At 49.8% G+C, this 16,358-nt stretch overlaps 1 protein-coding gene across 11 annotated transcripts in view; it reads right to left on the bottom strand.

Annotated features, from left to right (window-relative positions):
* The window catches only part of SMARCD3 (SWI/SNF related, matrix associated, actin dependent regulator of chromatin, subfamily d, member 3), a 223,189-nt gene that overhangs the window by 38,932 nt on the left and 167,899 nt on the right, over window positions 1–16,358 (bottom strand). For all 11 annotated transcript variants that reach the window (XM_054017007.1, XM_054017008.1, XM_054017005.1 and 8 more), the window contains one exon: window positions 6,825–6,986. In XM_054017007.1, the coding sequence (XP_053872982.1) occupies window positions 6,825–6,986 (162 nt within the window). The remainder of the gene's footprint in view (window positions 1–6,824; window positions 6,987–16,358) is intronic.

The raw sequence follows: 16,358 nt of genomic DNA, 5'->3' as shown, positions 1-16,358 counted from the left end.
CCTTCCTTGGAGGTTTTTAAGGCCCGGCTTGACAAAGCCCTGGCTGGGATGATTTAGCTGGGAATTGGTCCTGCTTTGAGCAGGGGGTTGGACTAGATGACCTCTTGAGGTCCCTTCCAACTCTGATATTCTAACGGCGCCGAGGCCCCTGTGGCGGGCACGGTGCCGAAGGAGGCCGGTGCCATGAGGCCTTGTCCGATTCTGCCCGCGGTGCAGTACCGGTCGGTGCCGCAGGGGCACTGCGCACCGAGGCGCTCGGTGCCGGGGCTGGGCGCGCCGAGGGAGGGTCCGGGCTAAGTGCTGCCTCCATGAGGAGCTGCCTAAGCCTAAAGTCCCGCTCCTTTTTGGTTCTCGGTCTGAAGGCCTTACAGATCTTGCACTTGTCTGTCTGATGGGACTCTCCTAGACACCTCAGACATGAGTCGTGCGGGTCACTCGTAGGCATAGGCTTAGCGCAGGACGCGCATGGCTTAATGCTGGGAGCCTTGGGCATGAGCCCAGCTATGCGCCGGGGGGAAAAGGGGGGAAAAACAACCCCCTTAACCCCCGCTAACTATCTACAACTACTAACGAAGATGAAAACTATCTAACACTATACAACAACTATGACTAGAACTATCTACAGAATTAACAGGATAAGCTAGGGAGAGTGGAGAACAGCTATGCTGCACTCCACAGTTCCAACGACCGTCAGGGGCGGTAAGAAGGAACTGAGGGGGCGCTGGGTCGGCTGGGATATATATCCAGCGCCATGAAGGCGCCACTCCAGGGGGCTCCACAGCCGACCCACCGGGTGTTGCTAGGGTAGAAAATTTCTCCGACGATCGTGCACGCAGCGCGCGCACACCTAATTGGAATCGATATGAGCAAGCACTCGAAGAACAAGCCTTCCAAACAGGTGAGAGAGTCTCCCGATTTAACACCAGACCAGAAGAATGAGGTGTCTGAGATGATCTTCCGGAACCAAGATGTGTTCTTGACAAAACTGGGTCGAACAACCAAGACATATCATCACATCGTCACAAACCCTGGGGCGAGAGTAACAATGAGGCCCTATTGGGTGCCAGCGGCAAAAAGGGAGGAAATAAAAGCAGAAGTAAAAAAAATGCTGGAGTTGGGGATCATCGAAGAATCCCACAATCAGTGGTCCAGCCCAATCGTGCTGGTGCCCAAACCTGATGGCACCACAAGATTTTGCAATGACTTCCGGCGACTAAACGAAGTATCCCAGTTTGACGCGTACCCCATACCTCGCATAGATGAGCTAGTGGACCGTCTGGGTAATGCCCGGTACTTGACTACCCTAGACTTGACAAAGGGGTACTGGCAGATTCCCCTTGCAGAAGACGCAAAGGAAAAGACTGCGTTCTCTACACCAGAGGGTCTTTTTCAATATACTGTCCTCCCTTTTGGACTACATGGGGCCCCAGCTACATTCTAACGCCTCATGGACAAGCTATTACACCCACATAACAGTTATGCTGCTGCCTACTTGGATGATGTGGTCATTCATGCCCCAGACTGGGAAACCCACCTGGAGAAAGTGGAGGCAGTCCTCAATACCTTCAGGCGAGCTGGCCTTACAGCAAACCCTGCCAAGTGCACTGTAGGGTTTACAGAGGCCAAATATCTTGGCTACATTGTGGGGAAAGGTCTGGTAAAACCCCAAGTGAACAAGTTAGAGGCCATCCAAAATTGGCCCCGACCAAGTCGCAAGAAACAAGTCCGGGCATTTCTAGGTGTGGTGGGGTATTACGGACGATTTATCCCCCACTTTGCCACAAGGGCAAGCCCCCTGACAGACCTAGTGAAAGCCCGTGGACCTGATCTGGTGAGATGGTCTGACGCAGAAGAGGAAGCATTCACAGACCTACGGACTGCCCTCTGCAGTAACCCCGTACTGATAGCCCCTGATTTCACCAAGGAGTTTATCCTGCAGACAGATGCATCGGAAGTAGGGTTGGGGGCTGTTCTATCACAGATGGTCGGGGAGGAGGAACACCCAATTCTATACCTCAGTCGGAAACTCCTTTCAAGGGAACAAAAATATGCAGTGGTGGAGAAAGAATGCCTCGCTGTAAAATGGGCCATGGAAACATTGCGCTACTACCTGCTCAGGCGCAGATTTGTTCTCGTGACCGACCATGCCCCTCTTCAATGGATGCAGTGGAACAAGAAGAAGAACACAAGGGTGACCAGATGGTTCTTATCCCTCCAACCTTTCCAGTTCCGTGTGCAACACAGAGCAGGGAGCCGTCATGGCAACACCGATGGCTTGTCACGTGTGCACGGTCTGGCGTCCCAAGCTGCCCAACCCCTTTGGTGTTGAGCAGGGGGGAGGGATATGTGACAGACCCAGACCAGTGGGGTACAGGAGCCTGGTAGAGGGCAAATATACTGGTCACTGGATGAGTAGTTTTCTGTTCCCTGAGTGACCAGAGCAGGGGTTGCACTAGAGTAATCAGGAACCTGCTAGAACCAGTTAAGGCACGCAGGCTAATTAGGACACCTGGAGCCAATTAAGAAGAAGTTGCTAGAATCAATTAAGACAGGCTAATCAGGGCACCTGGGTTTTAAAAGGAGCTCACGTTAGTTTGTGGTGCGAGTGTGAGGAGCTGGGAGCAATAGGCGCAAGGAGCTGAGAGTGAGAGGGTGTGCTGCTGGAGGACTGAGGAGTACAAGCTTTAATCAGACCCCAGGAGGAAGGTCCTGTGGTGAGAATAAGGAAGGTGTTTGGAGGAGGCCATGGGGAAGTAGCCCAGGGAGTTGTAGCCGTCATGCAGCTGTTACAGGAGGGACTATAGACAGCTGCAGTCCACAGGGCCCTGGGCTGGAACCCAGAGTAGAGGGCAGGCCCAGGTTCCCCCCAAACCTCCCAATTGACCTGGACTGTGGGTTCTTCCAGAGGGGAAGGTCTCTGGGCTGTTCCCCAACCCACATGGTGAATCTCTGAGGCAAGAAAATCCGCCAATAAGCGCAGGACCCACCAAGATAGAGGAGGAACTTTGTCACACTAGGAATGAAGCCCTATGGTTTTAGGAAGCTTCAACTAATCAGAATGCAGCAGCCCAGCTGCTCAGTGACACTCTCAGCAGCACGGAGCACCCCCAACAGCACTTTCCTCTGCTCTGACTCCTCACTGAACAGAGTCCAGTTCCAGGTGTCTACCTTGATATTCAAAGCTGTACATAAGGACTGGCCCTTGCTCCCTGAGACACCGCTCTTTTGCCATGACCCCAAATTCATACCATCGCTACCTTTCAACAAGACTATGGAACCGCAGATTATTAGGGGAAGACTCATGACTGTAAGAGACAGAACCATCCCAGGAACCGACCAAAACTATGGAACTCACTGCCATATGAAATAAGAATGGCCGCCAATCCCACCTCTTCATTCATGCTGCTTTCCTGCAATAACACCTTCCTCAAACCAACACTTCTATGTTACCATAGTTCAAAACAAACCCTAAATCCCCTTGTTGCTAGCAAGAAAAGGAGGGAAGGAGACTGAGATAGATCAATGTTGTTATTCTTACTCTCACTCACATACTATGATGATGGGTGCCAATACAAGAACCTGGATAAATTAAGGGCACTGATGGGTTAAGTTTTTTCCTTAACAATGTCTGTTCACTGAACATGCTACTGCTGCTCTCTTAAACAATGCCTCAGAAAGCCAGACAAAAACATTACTTTGCATGCAACCAGCTCCCAAATGTGCAGGCTTATGGGCCTGCATCTCATTTACCCCAAGGCCACTAAACACTGCTCTGGCAATATAAAGGGGTCTTCAAGGGGGCACAAATGTAAATTTACAAGTAAATGTAATTACTCACTTTAAGGTCCCTCTATACTTTAAGAGTGGTGTAAAGAGGCCATAGTGTAAATGAAAATTATGTCCTCAGATCTTTAAAAATATAGAACCACATTAAGAAATTTATCTTTAGCCTTAGATCAAAGTAAGGTAAAATTTTCAAAAGTGACCTGGGTACTTAGGAGGAAGACCCACTGAGTTTCAGTGGGATTCAGCTTCAAGTACTCAAGTCACTTTTAAAAATGGGACTTAAGTGCTATTGGAAATTTTACCCAATAGCTCTGAAAAAGGGTAAGTTCAAAGTGTCTAAACATTTACCGTATATATTTGATCATAAGCCAGTTTGTTTATAAGCCAACTCCCCTAAGATGGATAAGTAAAATGGAAATTTTTTATAACCCATTCATAAGCTGTCATAACTATAAAGGGAAGGGTAACCACCCTCCTGTGTACAATATTATAAAATCCCTCCTGGCCAGAGACACCAAAATCCTTTTACCTATAACGGGTTAAGAAGCTCAGGTAACCTGGCTGACACCTGACCCAAAGGATCAATATGGGAACAAGATACTTTCAAATCTTGGGGAGGGAGAAGGCTTTTGTTTGTGCTCTTTGTTTCAAGGGTTGTTCGCTCTTGGGACTAAGAGGGACCGGACATCAATCCATGCTCTCCAAATCTTTCTGAACAAGTCTCTCATATTTCAAACTTGTAAGTAACAGCCAGGCAAAGTGTGTTAGGTTTATCTTTGTTTTCTCAACTTGTAAATGTTCCTTTTGCTAGAGGGTTTACCTCTGTTTGCTGTAACTTTGAACCTAAGGCTAAAGGGGGTTCCTCTGGGCTCTTTGAATCTGATTACCCTGTAAAGTTATTTTCCATCCTGATTTTACAGAGATGATTTTTACCTTTCTTTCTTTAATTAAAAGCCTTCTTTTTAAGAACCTGATTGATTTTTCCTTGTTTTAAGATCCAAGGGTTTGGATCGGTGTTCACCAGGAAATTGGTGGAGAAGTCTCTCAAGGCTACCCAGGGAAGGGTTATTGTACTTGGGAGGGAGATATTCTAGGGGGGGGGAGGAGGGGGTAAACAGAGTTTCCCAAATGACTCATAAATAATTTGGGTGGTGGCAGCAAAACCAGATCTGAGCTGGTAGTTAAGCTTAGAGGTTCTCTTGCAGGTCCCCACATCTGTACCCTAGAGTTCAGAGTGGGGAAGGAACCTTGACATAAGCCGACCCTATAATTCAGGGATCAGCAAACTTTGGTTCCCGGGCCATCGAACGTCCGCAGGCACGGAGGTTAACCTCAGTAAACAAAGTGTCCCGGCGCGCCAGCTGCTTACCCTGACTGGCCGGGACAGCAACTGGTGGGGAAATTTTTGGGGGGGAGAAGCTGGGAGTCAAGGGAGTAACCCCTGTGACCATCCCCCTCATGACCCGATCCTTAGCCCGGGACCCCCACACTCTCCCCATCTCATCCCTTCCCACCTTATCTGGGGCGGGCCAGGGGAGGATGTCTCTGACCTGGATGGAGCTGCTCCGGCAAGCTGGGCAGCGTGGCCGCAGCCTGCTCCGGCGGGCCAGACCGGGCGGCGCGGCCGCAGCATGTTTCAGCGGGCTGGGCCGGGTGGCACGGCTGCAGTGTGTTCTGTCGGCGTGGCCACAGCCTGCTCTGGGGGGCAGGGCAGAGTGGCACGACTGCAGCCTGCCAGCCCTAGAGCTGCAGCTGCTTCGGAGGCTGGGGGGAGAGCAGCATGGCCAGAAGCGGAGAGACTCTGGCCTCGCCTCTTCCCTTCTGGCTCTGCTGCCTCTCCTTGCTTCCTCTGTTGGGGGGAGGGGCTGTCCCACCTCTCCCTCTCTATACCCGTTCATAAGCCGACCCCCTTCTCTGGTGTTTCCCTTTTTTACTAAAAAAATTCGGCTTATGAACTAGTATATAAGATAAGTTTTGGGGTTACAGAAATATTACAATTCTGATTGGGATATAGTGGGACAAAGACAAATGTGCCTTTCATGTTCAAATAATTTTAAATAATAGCTGAAACAATTTTGTTCAGACTTTCAAAAAACAAAAAGTCCTCTTTGGGCTGAGTCACTTCAACTGGAAAAAGAACGATGAGCAACTCAAAATGGAGAGTTAGAAAGGAAGCTAAGAATAAACCTTTAATTACCATGTGCCTATTAAAATATTCATAATTTATTTCTCCCATAACTGAAAGATGAAATGATCCTCCCCTGAGGTGCTTACAAACTAAGTTAGAAAAACAAGGAGGGCGGGGGAATTGGAGTTAACACCCATAAAACAACATTACTCAATGAGGGTACTGCATGGTGAGCTGGAGAGAAGAGGGGGAGGATTCTTTTTAATGGATGGCTTGGTTGATTAATTTCAGGTGAGTGTCATAGCAGAAATGGGTCTTGAGGAGATAACTGTTCAAGTCATTACATAGAGATCACAAGTGAAATCTTACAAGTTACTGCAAATCTAGAAAAAAAAATGCCTTTCAAGAGACATATGGCATGTCCTTCCACTCCTGACAGAGTCTGTGTATAACCAACCTGAAGAAGAGCTGTGTAGATCGAACACTTGTCTCTTTCACCAACAGAAGTTGGACCAATAAAAAAAGATTACCTCACTCACTTTGTTCCTATAATCAACCATTCAGAATTAGCAGGTTATATTGTAAGACTGGTATAAAATGGTAATTAGGAAAACTTTAATTCATAAGTCAGAGCTGTGCAAAACAATTAATACAGAAAAGCAAGACAAATTCCTTCCAGCACTGCGAAGTAGAAGGAAGAACTACGTGGGTATGTGACTCTGGAGGCAAATAAAGATATGTGAAGAGTGTTTGTCTCATTGGTGGTAATGCCTGCTGACAGCCATGTGGAACTGAAGAAATTCAGAGAATTATAAAAGGAAACTTTTATTCAGTACCTTCTGCCCATTCAAGAAACAGCTAGGTGCTAGTCCCAAGCTCTGAAGAGATCTTGCTACTAATAGGGAGTTACCTGCTGGAAGTATTTGTCACAGTTGATGTATTCCTTATCATGGGAGTCTTGCAGTTTGTTTGTTTTGATGTACTGCCAGAGGGCCTGGATAATTGCTGATCGGGTCTGTGTGTGTATTCCCAACAAACGGGCCAGTCGTGGGTCCAGTTTAAACTGTGGAGGCTGCAGCAGAGAGAGAGAGAGAGAGAGAAACAGACAGACAGAAAGATGCACAGGGTTGAGGTGAGTTTTGTTTTTAATTTCTGAGTGAATTTGTTCCTTATAAAAGGTGGCAGACTCAAGTAATCAAGGCAGCAAAAGTGCAAGCTGCCCAGGAAGTGTGCCTCAACCCTGCCCTGGAAGAACAATATTTAAGGGTGAAAGGAAAGTTCAGTCCCTGTGGAACTCTTGGCCGATGTGTTGAGCCTACCGACAAGGGGACCGATCAGTACCAATTTTGATCATGGCTTTTGTAATGTGGGGACAAGAAATTGGGCTGAGAACTACCAATATTAATTCATATAAGCAGGCCACTATACAGCCATCAGAGGGTAACAACTTTTCATCACTATTGATGCAGCCCAAATTTGAATCAGTGATCTACAATCTAGAAAGTCCCATTATCAGTCATCTAAGATATCCAGTCTCCTAGCTAAAATGAGTTATAAATAGACCAGGGCAAACAACTGATTTTTTGGTTCAGCTAGCAATAAAAAAAAATAGAATATTTGGCTCATCTTCAAAAAATTTCAGAATTTGTCAGCAAATTGGAAGTGTGCGTCTGTCCATCCCTTATAAATTTTAGTGCAGTGTTGGGGCATTTGCATAGGATCTTGGACTCAGACCCACATTTGAATCCCCACTCTGCAACAGGAACTTAAATTCAACTCTCCCTGCCTTTCAGGTGAGCATCCCGACAATCAGACTAAAGGCTATTCTATTCTCACTCACGCCTGCTGTCACTTGTCCACTTTGTATAAATAGTTAAATATTCTTTAGGGCAGAGACTTGAACTCAGCTCTCCTCCCTCCCAGGTGAGTGATCCAGCCACCAGGCTATACTGCTCGCAACTGCTCCAGTTGTTGCTGTTCCACTTTGCATAAATACTTAAATATTCATTGGGTCAAAGAGAGAGAGAGAGAGAGAGAGAGAGAGAGAGAGAATATGACCTGGTGATTAATACACTCATCTGAAAGGTGGGAGATGTGGATTCAAATCCCTCCTCTGAATCAGGCAGAGAGAAATCTCAATATGCAAATATGCTTTGAATTGTTCCCTCTCATATCCAGCCCCTGATACAGACTACTCACAGAATTTCCAAAGCCTCTGCACCCGAAGGTACAGTGTGCCCGTTTGCCAGTTTTACCTTAAACCATAGCTCCTGTAAACCATATAGCACTTGTGAGCACTTATAACAAAAGAAGGTTTATTAAAGAAAGAATAAAGATTTAACTAGAAAAAAGAGTGAGTGGTGGAAAAAAACGGTTACTCACCTTTTCGTAACTGTTGTTCTTTGAGATGTGTTGTTCATGTCTGTTCCAATCAGGTGTGTGCGCGCCGCAGGCACGCCAGCCAGAAGATTTTTCCTCTAGCGGCAACCGTAGGGTCAGCCTGGGTGCCCCCTGGAGTTGCGCCTTCATGGCATCCAATATAGGGTCCTGCCGACCCTCCACCCCCTCAGCTCCTTCTTTCCGACTGCTCCGACAGAGGGGTAGGAGGGTGGGTATTGGAATGGACATGAACAACACATCTTGAAGAACAACAGTTATGAGAAGGTGAGTAATCGTTTTTTCCACAACTCACTACTTGTTCATGTCAATTCCAATCAGGTGACTCACAAGCCTAAGTTCAGGAGGCGGGGTTGGAGTCATCCACTGATTGGAGCACTGCTTGTCAGAAGGCCGCATTGTCTCTGGCCTGCTGCGTAATCGCACAGCGCATGGTAAAAGTGTGGATGGGGGACCATGTCGCCACCCTGCAGATTTCCTGAGTGGGAACCTGAGCCAGGAATGCTGTTGATGGTGGAGTGCGCAGTGATTGGGGGTGTGGGAACCCCCGCCAGGTTGTAGCACTCACGGATTCAGGCTGTAATCCATGACAAAATGCGTTGTGATGACATGGGTAGGCCTTTCCATTCTGTCTGCTACCACCACGAACAGCTGGACCGATTTTTTGCTTCGTTCTTTCAATGTAGAAAGCTAGCGCCCTGCGGACATCTAGTGAGTGGAGTCTCTGCTCCTTGCTGCTAGAATGTGGCTTAGGGTAATGTGAAACTGTGATACCATCTTCGTGAGGAAAGCAAGAGGAGATCTGAGCTGCACCTTATCCTTATAGAACACAGTATAAGGGGGCTCTGAGGTTAGGGCCTTGAGTTCAGACACCCTCCTGGCCGAGGTTATCGCCACCAGGATCGCCACCTTTTAAGAGAGGTAGAGCAGGGGCACGTCGCCAAGGGCTCAAAGGGTGGTCCTGTGAGTCTAGACAGGACCAGGTTGAGGTCCCAGACCAGGACAGGCTAACAGATGTTAGGGTATAGCCTGTTGAGCCCTTTTAAGAACAGGCTGACCATCAGGTTAGCAAACACAGAGAGGCCCTCCTTGCCCGGGTAAAAGGCCGAAATGGCAGCTAAGTGCACCCTTATTGACGATAACGAAAGCCCCTGCTGCTTCAGATGTAGGTGGTAGTCCAAAATAAGCGGCACTGAAGCTAGTGTTGGGCACAAATGATGCTGTGCCGACCAGATTGAAAATCTCACCCACTTGGCAAGGTATGTGTCTCTCGTAGAGGGTTTTCTGCTGCCAAGGATGACCTGTCTAACCTGATCTGAACAGGAAAGCTCCATCGGGTTCAACCATGGAGCTTCCACACTGTGAGGTGAAGTGACTCGAGGTTCGGATGTTGAAGATGACCGTGATCTTGTGTTAGAAGGTCCAGGAAGAGCGGCAGGGTCATTGGGGCTTCCATGGACATGTCTAGGAGAGATGTGTACAAGTGCTGATGGGGCCAAGCTGGTGGTATCAATATGACCTGAGATCGTTCCCTCCGGATCTTGTGAACAAGCAGTGTTGGCAGAAAGGCGTATAGGAGACAACATTCCCAATGGAGGAGGAATGCGTCCGCGCTGGAGCCTGGGCTGTGGTTTTGGAAGGAGCAGAACTGCTGGCACTTCATTGTATCACGTGGCGAATAAGTCTATCTGGGGAAATCCCCATCTCTGGAAGACTGAAATTGCGACGGCCGGGTGAAGAGACCACTCGTGGCCATGAAACAACCTGCTGAGGTGGTCCGCCAGCTCATTCTGTACCCAGGGGAGGTACGACGCCTGCAGGTGTATTAAATGTTCTACACAGAAGTCCCAGAGCATGAGGGCTTCTTGGCAGAGGGGAGAGGAGCGTGCACTCCCTGTTTGTTGATATAGAACATTGCTGCGGTTTTGTCCGTCATGACTGATACACATTGTCCCGTTAAGTGTGCTCGGAAGGTCTGGCACATCAGGCACACCACTCTCAGCTCTCTGACATTGATGTGGAGAGCCAGATCTGTCTGAGACCAGAGACCTTGAGTCCTGCAGTCTCCTAGATGTGCTCCCCAGCCCAAGTCTGATGCGTCCATCACTAGCGACAGAGACAGCTGCAAACTGGCGAAGGGGATGCCTGAGCACACCTCCTGAGGGTCAAGCCACCATAGGAGGGAGTCGAGGATCGGGGGGCGGGGGCGCAGTCCCTGGCCGGGTGGTACTCTGATGCAAGCCACGACTGAAGAGGTCAAAGCCTGAGTCTGGCATGCTGCACCATGTCGGTACAGGCAGCCATGTGTCCAAGAAGCTTCAGGCAGTTTCTTGCTGTGGTGGTGGGAAACTGTCTGAGGCCTTGAATGATATTGGTCAGGGCCTGAAACCTCGCTTACAGCAGGTATGCCCTGGCCTGGGTCAAGTCCAATATTGCCCCTATAAATTCTATCCTCTGGACTAGGGACAGAGTCGATTTTGCTTCGTTTAGACAGAGACCCAGGTTGACAAAGGTGGCTCTGATGAATCTGACCTGACCTTCCACTTGGGTCTTGGAGCGGCCCTTGATCAGCCAGTCATCGAGGTACAGAAACACCTGTACTCAGTGCCTGCACAGAAACGCAGTGACAACTGCCATGCACTTGGTGAAAACACAAGGTGCTGCTGACAGGCCAAACAGGAGAACAGTAAATTGGGAGTGAGTGTTGTTCACCACAAACCTGAGGTATTTCCTGCGGGGCTGGGTCATCATGATATGAAAGTACGCGTCCTTTAAGGCGAGGGCAGCATACCAGTCTGCTGGATCCAATGAGGGAATGATGGAGGCCAGAGAGACCATACGGAACTTGAGTTTCTTCACAAACTTGTTGAGTTCTCGTCAGTCAAGGAGGGCCTAAGGCCCTCTTTGGCTTTCGGTATTAGGAAATACCGGGAATAGAAGCCCTCGCCCCCGTGCTTCTGAGGAACCTCTTCCACTGCCCCTAAAGATGGAAGCGACTGCACCTCCTGGATAAGGAGCTGCTTGTGAGAAGCGTCCCTGAAGAGGGATAGGGAAGGAGTGTGGAAGGACGGGAAGGCACAGAATTGGATGGAGTACCCCTCTCTACCATACGGCGCACCCATCGGTCCGAGGTGATACGGGACCATGCACGGAAGAAAGGGGATAGTCGGGATGAGAAGGTAAGGCAGGGTGGATCCATTGTCAGGTGTGGTACACCATCCTTGACCATGCGTTCAAAAGGCCGGCTTGGGCCCTGAAGACGGCTTGGGTTGTTCCGAGGCCTGGCCAGAGGGTTGGTGTGGCCTTCTCCTGCCATTCCAATGCCTCCTTCTGGACTGTCTTGAGAGTTCTGCTGACCGAACAGCTGCTGGGGCTGTGGGCGGAAGTGTCTCCGCTGCGTTGAAGGAGTACAGTAACTCCTCACTTAAAGTCATCTCGGTTAACGTTGTTTCGTTGTTACGTTGCTGATCAATTAGAGAACATGCTCGTTTAAAGTTGCACAATGCTCCCTTATAACGTTGTTTGGCAGCCACCTGCTTTGTCCACTGCTTGCAGAAAGAGCAGTCCGTTGGAGCTAGCTGATGGGGGCTTGGAACCAGGGTGGACCAGCAGCTCCCCTGTCAGCTCCCCTAAGTTTCCTGTGCAGCAGCTGCCCAGCAGGCTATCAGTTGCCAGGCAGTTCAGCTGTCCCTCCCCCCATTGCCTGCTCCTGCCCTCTGCCTTGGAGCTGCTCCTGGGAGCCTCCTGCTTGCTGTGCGGGGTGGGTGAGCAGCGGGGTGCTAATGTCAGGGTGTCCCCCTCCCCCCGCACCTGTACCTTATCTCCACAGAGAAGGGGGGGACACGGAGGGAGCTTGCTGGCAGCAGCTTACTGGCAGCTCAACTCTCTGATCTACTTAAAAAGGCAGTGTACTTAGAGTGGGGTCAGCGTACTTAAAGGGGCAATGCTCGTCTCTCTCTCTCTCTCACACACACAGTGTGTGTGTCTGTCTCTCTCTGCCATGCTGTCTCCCCTCCCTCCATTCGTGCTGCCTTTTAGAGTGTGAGGCTACATTAACAACAACGTATTAACTCTTGAAAGCTCAGCCGAGTACTAGTTCATCATTTAGCAGTAAGGCATTCCCTGGGAAATATCCCACACTCTTCCACCCTCTGACTTCACCACTTCAACCAAGCTTCACAATCATCATTGCTGTGCACAGAATTAAATTGTTTGTTTAAAACTTATAGTGTATATATACATATATTATATATATTAATGTAAATGGGGGGGTTAGGTCCCAGGGAAAAAATTTTTGCCAGACAAAAGACAATATTTTATTTATTTAAATAAAATATAGTCTTTTGTCTGGCGAAAAAAATTTCCCTGGAATCTAACCCCCCCATTTACATTCATTCTGATGGGGCAATTGGATTCGCTTAACATCGTTTCGCTTAAAGTAGCATTTTTCAGGAACATAACTACAGCGTTAAACAAGGAGTTACTGTATATAGGCCCAGGGACTTGAGGGTGACTCTGGAATCTTTAAGGCTGTTCAGCCTTTTGTCCATCTTTTCTGAGAAGAGTCTCATCCTCAAAGGGCAGGTCTTGAATGGTTTGCTGTACCTCATAGGGGAGACCAGAAACCTGGAGCCATGAGCCCCTTCTCATGGCCACTCCAGTAACCATAAAAGACGGTTACTCACCTTTGTAACTGTTGTTCTTCGAGATGTGTTGCTCATATCCATTCCAATTAGGTGTGCGCGTGTTGCGTGCTCGATCGTCGGAAGATTTTTACCCTAGCAACACTCGGTGGGTCGACTGAGGTGCCCCCTGGAGTGGCGCCCTTATGGTGCCGGATATATGCCCTGGCCGACCCAGCACCCCCTCAGTTCCTTCTTGCCAGCTACTCTGACAGAGGGGAAGGAGGGTGGGTTTGGAATGGATATGAGCAACACATCTCGAAGAACAACAGTTACAAAGGTAACTGTCTTTTCTTCTTCAAGTGCTTGCTCATATCGATTCCAATTAGGTGACTCCCAAGCCTTATCTAGGCGGTGGGTTCGGAGTGAGATGTCGCGGAGTGAAGGACCGCTGAACCAAATGCAGCATCACCCCTGGACTGCTGAACTATTGCATAGTGGGCGGCGAAGGTATGCACCGATGACCAAGTCGCTGCCCTACATATCTCCTGTACGGGTACATGACCAGGAAGGCGGAGAAGGAAGCTTGAGCCCAAGTGGAGTGGGCAGTAAGGTGCGAAGTTGGCACACCAGCCAAGTCATGCACGGATGCAAAATGTGATCCAGGACGAGATGCGCTGGGCGGAGACCGGGAGGCCCTTCATTCAGTCTGCCACAAGTACGAACAGCTGGGTCATCCTCCTAAAAGGTTTTGTTTGTTCGATGTAAAAGGCGATGGCCCTGCAAACGTCTAGGGAGTGCAGCTGTTGTTCTCATCAAGAAGCATGTGGCTTCGGACAGAAGACCGGAAGGAAGATGTCTTGGTTGACATGGAAGGCAGACACCACCTTAGGAAGGAAGGCAGGGTGTGGTTGCAGCTGTACCTTGTCCTTACGAAACACCATATACGGTGGGTCCGACATAAGGGCTCTAAGCTCCAACACACGTCTCGCCGAGATGATAGCAATGAGGAAAGCTGTTTTCCAGGAAAGGTACCGGAGCGAGCAAGTGACCATCGGCTCAAACGGGGCACCCATGAGTCTGGATAGGACCAGGTTGAGGTCCCACGTAGGGGCCAGATGCCAAATTTGCAGGTACAGATGTTCCAATCCCTTGAGGAACCTGCTGACCATGGGATTGGAGAAGACCGAACGCCCATTTTCGCCCGGGTGGAAGGCCAAAATCGCTGCTAGGTGTACTCTGATGGATGAAACTGCTAGGCCCTGCTGTTTCAAGGACAAGAGATAGTCTAAGATGGTAGGTACTGGCGCCTCCAGAGGGGCAGTATTGCTTAGAGCACACCAGCAGGAGAAACACTTCCACTTGGCCAAATACGTGGACCTAGTAGAGGGCTTTCTGCTACCCACAAATACCTGCTGCACCTAGCGGGAGCAATGTAGCTCAAATTGAGTTAGCCATGCAGCATCCATGCTGTAAGGTGGAGGGATTGCAGGTCTGGATGACAGAGACAGCCGTGTTCCTGAGTGATCAGGTCCAGCCACAACGGAAGTGGAATTGGGGTGGTCACCGACAGATCGAGGACAGTGGTGTACCAATGTTGCCTGGGCCACGCTGGGGCGATCAAGATTAAGCGAGCCTTGTCTCTGCGTAACTTGAGAAGGACCTTGTGGACTAATGGGAATGGAGGAAAGGCATAGTACAGGCAGTCTTTCCACGGTATCAGGAAGGCGTCCGACAGGGAGCCCGGGGAGCGCCCCTGGAGAGAGCAGAACACCTGGCACTTCTGATTCTCACGAGAGGCAAAAAGGTCTATCTGGAGAAACCCTCACTTCCAGAAAACAGAATGGATAACATCCGGGCAAATCAACCACTCATGAGCCAGAAAGGACTTGCTGAGGTGATCTGCCAAGGTGTTCTGGACTCCTGGGAGAAACGACGCCACCAGGTCGATCGAGCAGGCTATGCAAAACTCCCACAGGCGAATGGCTTCCTGACAGAGGAGGGATGATCGCGCTCCCCCTTATTTGTTGATATAAAACATGGCCGTTGTGTTGTCTGTGAAAACTGCAAAACAATGACCCTGAAGGTGCTTCCGGAACACCTGGCACACCAGGTGTACCGCTTTCAGTTCCCGTATGTTGATGTGCAAGGATATCTCTTGTGTGGATCAAAGACCCTGTGTGCGAAGGTCCGTGAGGTGAACACCCCAACCCAAAGATGATGCGTCCGGGGTTAGGACCAGGGAGGGCTGCGGGGCATGGAATGGCACCCCTTCACATACTGAGTTGGGGTTCAGCCACCAGACCAGGGAGGTTAAGACTTCCGTCGGTACCGTGACCACTGTGTCCCATATTGTCCCGGCCTGGGCGGTATATGGTCGAGAGCCAGGCCTGAAGTGGACGGAGGCACAGTCTGGCATGTCTGGACACGAAGGTGCAAGACGCCATGTGTGCCAGGAGACCAAGGCACATGCGTGCTGTCGAGGTCAGGAAGCTTTGGAGGCCGTGGATAATGCTCACCATGGACTGGAAGCGGGTGTGCAGTAGGCATGCATGAGCGAGTTTTGAATCTATGACTTCTCCGATGAAGTCTATTCTTTGGGTCGGTTCCAAAGTGGACTTTTCGACATTGAGCAGCAGGCCCAGCTGTCTGAACAAACTCATAGTGAATTGAACATGAGATTGCACCTGGACCTTGGGGCGACCCCAAATGAGCCAGTCGTCGAGGTACGGAAACACTTGGATCTGATGTCGAAGGAGTGAGGCAGCTACGACGGCCATACACTTTGTAAAGATCCTTGGTGTCGTGGGTAGGCCGAAGGGAAGGATGGTAAATTGGAAGTGCTGTTGGTTGACCACAAAGCGAAGGAAACGCCTGTGCGTCGGGTAAATCGCTATGTGGAAGTACACGTCCTTCATGTCAAGGGCGGCGTACCAGTCTCCAGGATCCAGAGAAGGAGTAATGGTCCCCAGGGAAACCATGCAGAACTTCAACCTTACCATGAATTTGTTGAGTCCGCGCAGGTCCAGAATGGGCTATAGCCCCCCCTTTGCCTTTGGGATTAGGAAGTAATGGGAGTAAAACCCCCTGCCCCCCAGTTCCCTTGAACCTCCTCTATAGCTCCGATAGTTAGGAGCGTTTGCACTTCTTGTAGGAGGAGTACTCGTGAGAGGGGGTCCCTGAAGAGGGACAGAGAGGGACAAAACAAATTGAAGGCGGTATCCACTTTCCACCGTGCATAGGACCCAGCAGTCTGACGTTATGCGGGACCATGCAGGGAGGAAATAGGAGAGGCAGTTGGTGAAAGGTGGGGAAGGATCCTGGAAGGAGACTGGTGCTCCGCCCTCGGGCACACCTTCAAGTTTTGTTTGGACCCCGCCGAAGGTTTGGGGGGGGCCCTGGTTCTGGCCCATCTGAGGACCAGA

The sequence above is a fragment of the Malaclemys terrapin genome, chromosome 2 (genome assembly GCF_027887155.1).
Source record: "Malaclemys terrapin pileata isolate rMalTer1 chromosome 2, rMalTer1.hap1, whole genome shotgun sequence".
Taxonomy (NCBI): Eukaryota; Metazoa; Chordata; order Testudines; family Emydidae; genus Malaclemys; species Malaclemys terrapin.
Note: the sequence above shows the minus strand (reverse complement) of the source record. Positions and strands in the feature narration are given on the sequence as shown.